General features: G+C 36.5%; 1 protein-coding gene across 1 annotated transcript; it reads right to left on the bottom strand.

Moving 5' to 3' along the window:
* Window positions 1-571: 571 nt before the first annotated feature.
* CLEC12B (C-type lectin domain family 12 member B) lies at window positions 572-8,430 on the bottom strand. The gene is given in 6 exon segments (XM_064376771.1): window positions 572-722; window positions 3,657-3,772; window positions 3,967-4,121; window positions 4,635-4,853; window positions 6,488-6,586; window positions 8,340-8,430. Coding segments are annotated over 6 exon segments (831 nt in total).
* Between the last annotated feature and the right edge of the window lie 5,546 nt (window positions 8,431-13,976).

Genomic DNA, 13,976 nt, shown 5'->3' with positions numbered 1-13,976 from the left:
AAGAGGAGTTATTTTGCAAGTGCAGGGTGATACTTAGCTGGTTCACAGTGTTACAGACATTTGCTAAAATAAAATATTTCTAAATCAGTTGATACAGTGCTGCAGCCCCAGCTCCCGGGATCCTTAGCATGGTGGACCTCCACATGACCTAGCAGCTATCACAAAACACATCTCTTGGACCTTGTTGTAGTACTGTGGCCTGAGTCAGTTCTAATTTTCAAATATTTAAATATCACCCTAGTGCACATGTGACAATATAATAATAATGTAAGAAATGAATCTTTATTTGAGAAAGCAAAGAAATTCAGTGAAATGAGAGTCAATCATAAGGCCATAGTATGGCTATTCCCCTTGGTCCCCAGGGATTATTTTAAGACTGAATAATAACATAAAATCAGAAGGCATCAGACAAGGGACTGGAGAATGTTCTGTTAAGCAAGTTCATTTGTCTGATGATGCAAATACACAGTCATTTTGAAAGCTGTTCTTGGTTCTGGTACTGTAGTTTCCTCTTTCCTCACATGGATTACTCACGAAACTCCTGCTTCTTGGAGAATTTGGAAGAAACATACTAATCCAAATCCTCAGTCTTCACTGGGATGGCTGTCTTCTCGCAAATTCAAAAAATTTCAGCACTACAGCGAGAAATATGAATATTTCCTTTTTGAAAATAAGCACATCCTTTGGATCCATTGATTTGGTCAAGTTCTTTAGTACTAAATCTGAAAATTAATCAATTCAAAATTAATTATAAATTCTATATTTGAAATATGATCACGGTTTAGTGCTCTCAGTTGCTCTTAAAGCCAATGTCATGTATCTGAATATTGAGTGACTTCTGCCTCCACAAAACTTCAAAATCTGAAGCTGCCTAAAGCTAGCACAAAATCTGCCTAGAGCTGGCACATCTAAGTTCTTTATTTTAAGTTAATCACGATCCCAGGTAGAATTCTTTAAGAGAAATACTTAAATCCTGGGCCAAGAATTTGTATTTCCTTCATAAATATGGAATTCCATGGATGAAATCTACCCAGTTCAGCTTATATTAGAAGTACTTGAAGTTCTTTGAGACTTTATGAAGAAAACATAGAAATAAAATTACATTCTGCTGTAAAAAGTTACCACATTTTACTATGCGCAAATACAACTTTTTACATAGTTATACATATGTGTTAGGTAAAAAGAGAACAAGACAGACGTTAAGAGAGGAAATGAATGACTATATAGATATGGTTCCCACAATAGTACTCACTTCCTCTGCTAAAAAATTGATGTTAATGCTATAAGAATGTCTTTAGAAAATTATGCTTGTTAGGTCTAAATTTTCTGTGTGCCCAACACTGTTTTTTTCCTAAATGACCTGTGTTACACTGCCATTTTATTTTCTTGCTTCAGGGCTAGGCTTACTAAATCATAACCTTGGCCTTTACTCAGTAGTCAAGGAAACGGCTATATAATCTGGAAGCTCAGTCTCTCTAACCTGAGTTTGTCAGGCTGGCTTATCTGACAACCGCATGTCTCAGGGGCCAGGGTCTGCAGGTTCCGAACCCTGCTGTGGGGCCTCCTCCTCCACACTTTGAGTAAAAGTGAGTAAAGGGGCCAAGGATGATTAAAATCCCTTTGGGAGAAGGGACACATCTTAGAATCCAACATGAAAACGTGTTTACACGATGTCATCCTACTACTCCTGGAATCCCTCAGTCTAGTAGCAACACCTCAGATTAATATTAATCAGTTCATGCCCAATATTGCTCTTGTCACAAAAAAGTAACTATCATGTTCGTTTGTTTGGGTATTACTCTGCATGTACTTTTTGTCATTATTATTTGTGTGACACCAGACTAGTTGACTTAATATGATTAATAATGGTAATTAGAGAATGAGGGATTAGTGTTTGAGTAAAAACAGCCATGACAAAACATTGGGAAATGGATGAAGATAAAGTGTATCCAGGGAGAAAATAATAGACTTATCATTGTTTGTGATGGAAGGAACTGCTGAGTCACAGCTGAAGCGTGGCATCTTTGACAGAAGATCAGCGATTATTATTCAGTTTAAGAAAACTTTGACAGCATGCTTTAAAGAGTGAAACAGGAGGAGGGAGGGGCATGGATAATTACTTGTTGGGGGAGGAAGGTAGATAAAAAGCCTTTATGGATACAAATATCCTGTTAGATAGAAGAGTAAGACCTAGTGTTTGATAGATTATTAGGGTGAATACAATTAACAATAATCTACTGTACATTTCATAATAATGAGAAAAGAATAATTTGAATCCTCCTAGCATAAAGAAAAGATAAATATTTAAAGTGACAGATGTCCCAATTCCACTTATTTGATCTTTATATACTATATCTGAATGTATCAAATTATCACATGTACCCCAAAACATATGTATCTCTTATGTATCAATAAAAAATTTAAAAATCCATTAAGAGGCCAATGATCTTTAATTTTATCTAATATAAAAATACTGTTATATTTAAAATATTAATACAGTTGTTTTATTTAAATGTAGTTATGATGAGGGCTGTTTCTCAAAACTTTTGGTTTTATAGTCTCTGAAAGAATTTAGCAAATCTAATACCCCCTTACACATCTATTTTTTCATAACTTTAAATAATTTTAAAAAATTGGAATTTTCCAAGTTTTATATATTCTATATGTGCTTTAAATATTTTCATTTAAAACCTGAAGTGGCAGGTTTAGTTTATTTTAATTTATAAAAGACACTTGCCATATATTGTAATTGGCAAGTCCTCAACATGACACTAATTGTTGAACTAATCAGTCAATTCAGTCTTACTTTTTGTTAGAAAATGACTGACAGTTGTTTCATATAAATAAATGTGTTGATGTGTGTTCTTTTTTTTTAGAGACAGGGTCTCACTATGTTGCCCAGGTGGAGTGCAGTGGCTATTCACAGGCGCGATCCCACTACTGATCAGCACGGGAGTTTTGACCTGCTCCATTTCTGATCTGGGCCGGTTCACCTCTCCTTAGGCAACCGGGTGGTCCCCCACTATGGGGAGGTCACCGTATTGATGCCGAACTTAGTGCGGATACCCGATCGGCATGGCGCACTACAGCCCAGAACTCCTGGGCTCAAGCGATCCTCCCACCTCAGCCTCCCGAGTAGCTGGGACTACAGGCACACACCACAGTGTGAAGCGATGTGTGTTCTTATCACCAGCGGTACCCTTTTGGATTGTGGGTGCTGGAGAGTCAGAGTAGCTGAGTGACTGAGTGCACAATCCCTAAAGTGCAATTTATAAGCTGAGTGATCTCAGGCAATTTACTTAATCTCTCTGTGATAATATTTCTACCTATAAAATGGGAATATAATGGTGATTTCCTCAAGGGTTAATCTTTATAAGGTACTTTGAATGCAGTATTAGTGGTGTGTGTGTGTGTGTGTATGTGTGTGTGTGTAAGTAAACACATTTCTACCCAAAGATAAAGTTCAGAGCCTTGCCATAAATTTGTCACAGAGATGAAATGAACTATACCTCCTTTCAATATTTGTTACTGGAGCTCTTTTCTCAGTATGTTGTACTCTTCTTTTTATATCTGTATTTATAATTCTCACAACCATTATTAATTTTTCCAGGATTCCATGGAAAGCTTGTGTTTACCCTCCATAGTTAGAGACGTACAAGGATGGAGAGGGAACAGAGCCATCTTCCCAGAACCAACTTCGGCCAGAGGAGTCCCAGGATAATCCCAGCCAAAAGAACGAAAACCTGAGTAGTGGCTGTGACATAAGAAACTCCTAAGACAGAATACAGAGGAAAAGTTTTATGTGAGAGCCATGTCCCAGTTTGCAAAGTTAAGATAGATGAGAACATTCATTAAATTCATGTATTATTCTAATTTAAGATGCACTCAATTTCCGTCATGTGAATCCGATATTTTATTTCTCTCTCATTGTATGGATAATGTCAAGAGAATGCGACTCAATCCTACCTTTTCTTCCAAGCTGTCTATCTTCACTAGGGTGGAGTTCTTGTCTATGCAGTCCTTTCTACTGTTAGTCCAGGTTTTCTCTTCATTTGTTGTAAAATAATAGCAACTATTTTGGTACCATTGCCACATCTTAGGACATGGATTACATCTGTGGTCTGAAAAGAAAATTATACCCAATAATATAAACTGAATGTCTCTGGAGTGACTGGAGGTGGCTTTGAAACTAAATCATTTAATTGAACAATAGGGTATAAGAGCAGGCACCCTGAAAACATATTGCTTTAGAAGCCTCTGAAAATAAAGTGACCCCAGGTTATGGGTTGGGGCAACAGGGATTCTCTCTTTTCAGGGCTTAGTCTTCTGACCTCAGAATTACCAGCTATGCTTTTAAGCTTTCATAACAACAGGATCACCTAGACATAGTTAATAAAATGAGGGGTTGAAGTATCCAGATTGGTATCATTCCAAGATACTTCTCAAATTTGCCTGTGGTTTCAAAAATATTAAATGAATTTGTATATTTCCTTGCTGTCTGTAAATTTAGTACAATATCACTAAGGGTCATTGGATGACATAACTCTCTCAATACTCGGAGGTGGTGCATGTGATCAACTTAGAGCAGGGCAACATATGCCATCTGACTGGTTAGCAGGTCTAAGTCTGATTACCTGACATATGAACGATTAGCTTTTGGTACAGTTTGATGGCCATTTGTTCCAGCCTATTCAGTAGCCTGGAGATCTGTGACTTGAGAAATTCCTCCTCCGTGGACAAGTTATTGGAGTTGCCCAGTTGCTGGAATAAGTTATCCTGCTGCTGGTCGACAGTTTTCTGAAGTTAACTCAATATCTCTGAACCTGAGTTAATTTCATTAGATATCTGCAAAACTCCAAGACATGACAGAGAACAAGTTCATATATTCTTCTGTTCTCATGATAACTATAAATAATTCTTTTGACAGAAACATTTCTTAATTGTTCAAGATTTATTAATAGTTCTTAGTATTTGAGGTATCATGCAAGAAAAAAACCAGATGCCTTTCTATTCCAAATTATTTATAGTTCTTTATAATTTTATTTACATCTTAATTATTATTGCACTATATTAAATTAATGAATTAACAATTATCTATTTCTGAAATTGCATCTAAGGAAGTGCTAGTCATTCTGCCATTCATTTTCATAAAATTATTTTATTATTGTTTTATTTTATTTGTAGACGGATGATGTAATTGTTTTAATAAAAACAGAATTCTTTGAAACAATGGATTTCTCAAACTCTGCAGACCACCTGAGATGCTTGTTTACCAAAATAAAAAAAAAAAGCAGATCTTAATGGCACATCAGACCATTTCTGGTCATGGGTCTATGAAATATGCCTTTTTCGTAAGCACTTAAGGTGCTTCATCAGCACAACAAATTTAAGAACTACTGCGCCAAAAGCACTAAAGTTTAGAAAAGAAATGTCACACTTCTGTATTGAGTGAATGGACATACGTTATCATATTCTCACTTAATTTTTAAATATACATTATTGTAGAAGATCAGCTGCTAATCCTCATCCTCTGATTGGCTCCAGAATATCTGTTACTGCTGCTTGAACATCATATTTCTTTTCGAAAGAGCAAGCTATATCATTAGCCTCCTTTCACATTGACAAATATATGTCCAAATCCTAATTATCCATTAAATCTTAAAAGATTATCCATTAAATCATTGAAAAGAAATGAATGTAGCAGAGGAGATGTTACTATCATTCAGCAAATTAACTTCCTTGACTACAAGAAAGTTAATTTTTTCACTACCCTGTAAGTGAATACCATGCCATTTCACTGCTCTGTATACCATATACTTAACAACTCTGAAGTTTGTATTCTCAGGATGTTTTTCTCATTACTCAGGAACTCCCATGTTCATCCCCAACTACCCAAGGATGGGTCAAAATCAATAGAATGTTCCTTTGTGGCTGTGGTGCTTGAGAGCGGAGCTTCCATTGTCATGTGGAGAGGGTTAGACTTTCTTACTCCATAAGGTGTATCAGGCCACTCTTCCTCCCTGTTTGTATGTCTTTCTCATTCATGGAAACCAGCCTGCTGCTACTTCAAAGATTTCTCTCCACTAGAGAAGTCTCACGTGAGGAGACTGAGCCTAGTCTAGTGCTAAGTCTTCCAGGTAAATAAAATAGCATGCATTTTCTTCAATACGTTATTTCTTGACTTTATTTCTCAGCATTGGAATGATAAGTGAATGTGTGGCTAGGCAGAAAACAGGCTCTTTATTCTAATGAATAACTAGAAACGAAGAGTCTTCGTCTAAGTCCGGTTTAGCTTATCAAGATAAAACAATTCAGAACCAAATCCTGATCATGTCTTCAGAAAGATATGAAGAATAGGAGAGATATGAGACAGAGAAAGTATCAGGGGATTCGGATGCTAGGACCCATCTACAATCCAAGCTGAATATACATGGTTTAAAATATGTTTTCTAGTCACCTTTCTTGGGTTTGATGCTGTTATACTTACACATAATCCCCAATGTCACCAGCCCAATCAGCAACATCAGGCAAAGAGTTAGCAGACCCAGGGCAGTGTAGCGCCACATGGGAGATGGAGCTGGATGTCCTGGAGAAAGCCAACAGAGCAATTAGCAAACAGAACTGCTTTGTGCTTGTTTCACTTTGGTTTGTTCATCTCTCCCACTTAGGGAGCTTACAGACACTAACGTTCCTCTCTTGCTTCTTCAATGACCTCTTTTAGAAAATATCTAATATGAAGTGCAATGAGGGTGCCATCATTGCTTCCACCACTCTTCTTCCCTTTAAGAGGAAGTTTCTCCTAATTTCAAGGTTTTTGTTTTACATCATTACCCACTTTTCTTCCTCAAGTTCGTTGAATTCATAAATGAGAGATACAAAAACTGCTTTTTCTGGATGCTGCTGACAGTAGGAGACACCTCAAGCTTTTGAGCTCAAAAGTCTCTATAAGGCAGATGTTCTATCTGCCTTATAAAAGTGGATTCTACTTTTAAAGGTATCTTTTACCTGTTAACAATAACTTATCTATTATTCATGCTATTTATCACCTGGTAAATAATGAATGAATACTGAAAAAAAGAAGGAAAGAATGTGCAGGCTAACTTACAAACAGCAGAGTAGACCAGAAAGCCAGAGTATAACTCTTCAAATGTTAGCTTATAGTTTTTGTTTGAAATACCAATGGTTGTCATATTTTCCTTCACTTAGCATTCCTTGATTTAGGTCCAAATAACATCTAGCCCAGTGTTTTAGATACAGTATTACAGTCTCCAGGTGCACTGTGATATGCACCATATCCACGCCTCCCTTTTTCCTCACAGGTTAGAATTAGAATTAAAAAACAAAACAAAGCAAGGCAAAAATGTGGAACCATCTTTATTAGACACATGCAAAGTCAAAGTCTATCCCCACTGCCTTTTTGTAAATATCCTTCCCTCAAATGTCATGCACCACACAAAATGTAAACATAAATCTAGAGAGCAGGAGAAAGTGGTTCAGATGACTGACATGATTCAGGAGAACCTGGAAAGTCAACAATCTGAAAATAAGAGATGTGGTCTTATATATCAAATCAGATTCTTGACCATGGAGACTGCTATTTCTTCCAATTAGGCGTAAGAGAATGAGTTGAAGACCAATGCTGAGTCTGGGCTTCCCCACATAGCAGCTGTGTGAACTCACTTAAATTATCTAATTTCTCTCTGTCTCAGTTTTTTCATCTATGCAATGGAGGAAATAATAATATTCCAGTATTATTGTGAATTTTCAACACAGAATTATATCTGTATAAAATGCACATAAAATACTACCCAAATACTATCATAACTGGTTCAACACTACAAATTATACTTGGATTTCAACTACCCTAAAATTTGAAAAAATCCTGACAAAAGAGAAACTAGCTCTGGTCCGTTTCTGATCCACTCACTCATCTTCCAGTTTTAAGTAACTTAACATCATCTAAAAGAAAAATGCCTCTACCTTCACTATTTTAGAAGTCTCCAATCTTGGTTCTGAAAGATTATCCTCCTGGCATCTCTAACAAGGTGTAAATATCAAGGATTACATTTATAAGAAGAAATCTCTGATTCCACAAGCTTAATTTCTGGCATATCCAGTTAGAATTTTTCACTGCAACACAGAGCTTTCTGTAACATAGTGATATCACACAATTTTAAAGAGGTTCTGAAAGCCACATATTTTCACTTCAACCTTGGGAACACGCATTCTGAAGCTTTCGCAGCACACTTGTCTTTAACCCCAGTTTTAAAGCCGGCACCTCAAAGCATTTCACACCTTCCACTCGCCACAAAACACAGTTGGCATTCTTGAACTCCTACCTCTTTTTCTCAGGTTATTTCCATCTCAGTTATTTCTTGCTCCAGCAGAATCCTGAAATGTGAGTGTCGCGTAGGTCACTTCTTCAGACATTGTAGAAGAAAGCACTACTTTAAATTATCTAATTAATGTTTCAATATCTTCAGGCCTGGGAACAGGGTGTCCTTTTCAAGGCTGGGAGCTTCTATACAGATACTCAACTGACCCAGACACACACCACTGCCCCTCTCTAAGAGGAGAATGACAATTTGTTTCTCTGGAGAGAAAGTGAGAAAAGTTAAATATTCTGCTTTAAAATATTCTCATTAGAATGTTACAGATCTCAAACTGTCTGCTCTGTCAGAATTATTTCTTGCCATGCAGCAAAAAAGGGGTGCTTGGAAGCAGAGCAGGAGGATCATGAGGGAATTCCCATGATCCAAAGGGTGGAGGCTGCTCTGAATATTTCAGAAAAGAGTCAAGTTGTCTTCTTTACATCTATCTAAGGCTAGCTAATCTGCATGGAGATGCTGGTTCTAATTTATACTCAGTCACATCAGATATCAAGCAGAGAGACACATATTAAGACAGAAAGGGCTGTGTCATACACCTAGTTGCTATTGTAGGAAATTCAAATGTGTGTGCATGTGTGTGTGTGTGTAAGAGAGAGAGAGAGAGAGAGCTGGTAATGGGGCATGGAAAGAAATTGATAGCTACTTAGCTACTTAACGTGAGTATGAATGGGAGTGCCCTTCTGACATGGTGGGGAAAGTTCCTAACAGAACAACAATCCTAGGGTAACCTTCCTGTAGACAGCAAGGAATACACAGGACAAGATTTTAAAAAATAACTACCTGAAGTTTCAGGGGAATGAAAGTGAAAAAAGCAGGGCGATTCTAGCAAGAATGAGACTGGCACATGGTACGGTGTGTTTGGTTTTAGTTTGTTTGTCTTTCAGTCATTCCTGCAGGGTAGCAGAACTCTTACAGAAAGCATGCTGTATTTCTAGACTACAAAATCAGATGATGCTGTGTGGGGCAACCACAGCCACAAACAGTGCTGTAATAATTGGATATCCATACAGACTACTGGATAATGAGGATCTCTAGAGTGTCTTTAGGATTAGAAGTCTCTTTAAACTTGTATTTATTTACATTTTGTTTTTTAAAACTTAATAAAATAACCAACCTCTATTTTCTCTCGCCTAGGTCTAAAAATGCTCTGAAAAAATGCATCCAATAAAATTGAAGTAAACTCACTGCACAAAGCACTGTCACTGTGATGCTTTAAATTTCAACAACATAACATGAGCAATAAAGAGCTGACAATTTGTATAAACAGTGTTCTATTATCTGGAAGAACAGGAGAAAACCATGTTGCACATGTAGTTTGTCATAGGATTTATAGCCATAGGATTTACACACACCTTAAAGGACTGTGTCTACTTCTAATCCTGCCATCACTTTTCATTAAACTTACTAATTTATACAATGAAATAAATTGTTATTAAGGATCTGCAGAAGGTGGAATAATAGCCCCCAATGATGCCCACGTTCTAATCCTCAGAACTTCTGAATATCGCAGCTCACTGTGGTAAAAGGGACATTTCAGATGCCATTACAGTTTTTTAACAGTGTAATTGATAAAATAAGCTACAGAGATGTAAGTTTTTAAGGTTACAGACCTTGAGGTGAGAAAAATACCCTGGATTATCTGGGTAGACGCAATTTAATTACTTGAGTCCTTAAAATTGGAGAATATTTCTTAGATGTAGTCAGAGAGTAATGTGACCAAAACAAAGAAACAGGGACATGGTGATATTACGAGCTGAAGAGGGAGGAAGGGGCCAGAACCAATGAATTTGGGCTAGATGATGGAAAGGTAATAATGAAACACTGTTTCCCACAGAGCCTTTAGAAAGGAATACATCCTTGCCGAGAGCCTTGATTTTAGCCCAATGAGACTCATGTCAGACTTTCAACCTGCAGAGCCTTAAGATAATACAGTTGTGGTAATTTGTTACAGCAGCAATACGTAGTCAATACAGAACCCAGGAAAATATGGGCGGGGGAGCTATACATGAGTGAAGAAATTAAGGAATCTCCTCTAAAGCTTTCCTCTGGGGAGAGGTAGAATATTAGATAAGTGTACTTAGCGGGAGGATTTGGTATGGGTTTTGTGGTTTCGGATGACTGGGGAGTGATCTAAAACCTCCAAGGTTCATGTCTGTGGAGATTATCTTAGTCAGAGGTGTCCAGCGTGAGGCGCACTCTCCCCACAGATATGAAGGAGGTGCAGAAAGGCAATGTAATAACTTTCTCTTTAGGAACATTGTGCACGATCTCTAAACACCTAAATGTACATATGTTGCTTGTTCATGTTTTTTTTTTTTCAAATTGATGAAATAATAAAAATTGTTTAGAGGCTCTAAGTCATATACCAACAAAACTCCACTAACAAAAATATGGAAACAAATAATAAATCTATGCTTATGTTTACTATTCTAGGTAAATTAAGAAAACGCAGAGACCACTGACATGAGGACTATTTAAATCGGTGATTACAAAAATAAGAAATTAAGAATGGTTTTCTATCTCTGCTGTGATCTAACTTTCACCAGATTTTGCAAAGACTGGATTTTTATTCTAATTTCCTTAATTCTTTCACACACCTTAAAGTTTCCTAACAAAATCTTAACCTCTCACTATCCGTGAAATGATGCTTAGCTTGAACAATGATGAAGAATGTCACGTGGTTCCTAATTATTTCTAAGAGAAGATTGATAACACTTCTACAATCCAAAAAGCTATGTCGTCTATCATTATTTGTGTATGACCATATTAATTTAGACATTTCTGTATATACTATACTTTTCTCTCTGAAAATTTACGGCATCTCTGTAGCTTATTTTATCAGTTACACTATTAAAAAACCCACTTTGTTGCAGTCATTTACCAAATTCTAGGACATTCCTCCTTATTTTTTTATTTTTTTTTCAACTATCTTAAACCTTATTGACCTCTACTCTTTCATGATTATTACCAGTGATTTTGACATTCAGGTAGGTGATAATTCCAATACCCTGGACTCTCAGTTCTTGAATTTGCCTCCGATAACCTTGCCCACACACAGAAATCAGTTGCTTGCACAAAAAAATCAGTTGCCCACTAGATGATCCTACTTTAGAGCCATGCTATTCACCATAGGAATCACTAGGCATATTATAGCTATTTAAACTTAATTACAATTAAATAAAATTTAAAGTTTATTTCCTAAGTCACACTAGTCATACTTCAGGTACTTAACAGTCTCAGGTGGCATTAGCTATGCAATTGGACAGTGCAGATAAATAACATTTCCATTACTACCAACTTTGCTATTGAACAGCACTGCGCTAGAGTGCAGACGATTTCATTTCCAATATGAGAACCTCCTCCATTATCTGTTTCAGATATTTCACTCTCTGACCTCCACCTCCTATATCTCCAGCCCACTCTCTCTGAGGAGTCTACACTCTATGGTATTTCAGTGCCCACTGAGATAGCAACTTCACTGACCATGTCACCTTTTCATTGCCGTCAATCCCTCATGTCTCATTGCCTATTATACCTAGCATGTACCACTTACCAGGACCAGTTATAAAAATTACTTTCTTACACACAGCTACAACTTCCTTGCTTCCCTCTTCATTCATCAAAAGCATCTAGAAAATGCAGCTTGGTTAAATCCAATGCTACCTGCTCTGTGCATACATTCAAGTAGCTGAATGTGACCATATTAACTGGTTTTATCTTATGTTTTTGAAATATAACTTCCAGCACTCTTACTAATCAATCTGTTCTGCAAATATCCTAAAAGATTATTCCCTATCTCTTTTTCTTTCTCATACCCTCAAATTTCTTTCTATCTTCTCTTTCTACAAACTCAACAGATGACCTGGCTTTTCCATTAACATTAACCTAAGAAAAAAAAATTCAGAAAGGAGTTTTCTAGGTTTCACTAACCAAATATACCAAAACATCTACATCTGTATGTAAGATAGTTCCCTTTCAACAGTGGTTAAATTGTACTACCTCATCTGAAATCAATCTCCATCTCCATCCACCTATCTCCTTAAAGATTTCAAGCTTATAATTTTCCTTCTTTTGTTCCTTCTGGCACTATCAATTTTTCCATTTTTTTATCTCTACTTGTTCACTTACATTCACTTCTCAAGATGATATAATATCTCCTACATCAAAACAAGCAAAAGCCATCTTTTGTTCACCATACCACCATACACATGATCACCCCATTTCTCTAATTTTCTTAACAGCAAATAGGTTCAAAAATCTCTCTATGCTCTTCCTGAACCTATTCTAATGAGGCTTTTTCCTTCACTATTTCTATTAAAAAACACTACTGCTAAAGTCACCATTACCTCAATATAAACACATCCAATGGCTAGTGTTCAGGATTCATCTTACACATTGTGTAAGCAGAGTTTTAAATAACTGATTATTCCCTTTTCATTACAAACTTTCTTCTCCAAAATACTTTGTTCTCCAAGGCATCATTCTCTTGGTTTTCCTTTTGCTTCACTCACAATCCAATCCTCCCTCAGATTAACTGATTTCTCTTTAAATTAATTTAAAATGTTGTTGTGTCCCAGAGTTGTTCAATTCTTGTTACCCTCCTCCTCCTGCTCCTCCTCCTCTTCCTCCTCCTCCTCCTCCTTCTTCTTCTTCTTCCTTCTACTTCTCCTGGAATAAACTAAATTGGATAGTACCCAGAGAAAGCCTTTAATTTCTTATAGATTCATGACTTGAGATAACAGCCATATACTGATAATGTCCAAAATTTTTTATCTCCATATCAGTGCTTGATTTACAGGACCACATATCTGACTGAACTATTGGCATATTGACTTTGATATATTACAGGATTTTCTAACTTAACACATCAAATAATGGGTACTTCTTCCCAACGTGCTTCTCCATCTTAATAAATGAACACTCCATACATACAGTTTCTCAGCCAAAAACTTGGTATTGCCTTTGACTTTTCTTGCTGCTCTCACATCAATTAAACCTGTCAGAAAATATTGTTCACCTTGGAAAATATGGAAACATAATTATAAAATGTGGAAGTATTGTTGATTGAGAAGACCTTAAAAGAAATACTGATTTGACATGATAGGAGGGTTCATTCTCACTCTGATCTTTCTATTCTCATATCTCACACCTATTTCAGAGGACACTTTTAAAGTGGGGTGTAAATTGGAAAGCACCCAGAGAATGGCCAGAATGGCAATTAATTCAGAATTTATTTACAAAAAAAAATAGGGAAAAATGAAGATGAAAGCCAGAGGTATCAAAGACTTAAAGGAAACAAAAATAAACTAAAAGCAGAAGGAAAATAAATGACCACAAGGAGGAGACAGAGGATGGATATATGATGGAATTTATTTTGAAATCTATTAATATATTTACTCAATTAGGTGAAAATTCCTGACCAGGGTAATAAAATGTCCCAATTAAAATGAAGCACTATGAAGACAGACTGAGTGATTCAAATCCTGGATCAACACTTACTTACCCTGTGGCTTTTGGCAAGTTATTGAACCTCTGTGCTTTATTTTTCTTAATAGTAAATTTGTCATAAGTTTAGTGCCAACCACA

This window comes from Aotus nancymaae, unplaced genomic scaffold, assembly GCF_030222135.1.
Source record: "Aotus nancymaae isolate 86718 unplaced genomic scaffold, 86718_ANA_hifiasm-v0.15.2.pri h1tg000016l, whole genome shotgun sequence".
NCBI classification, from domain to species: Eukaryota; Metazoa; Chordata; class Mammalia; order Primates; family Aotidae; genus Aotus; species Aotus nancymaae.
The sequence above is the reverse complement of the archived record's forward strand: the minus strand, read 5'-3'. Positions and strand labels throughout refer to the sequence as shown.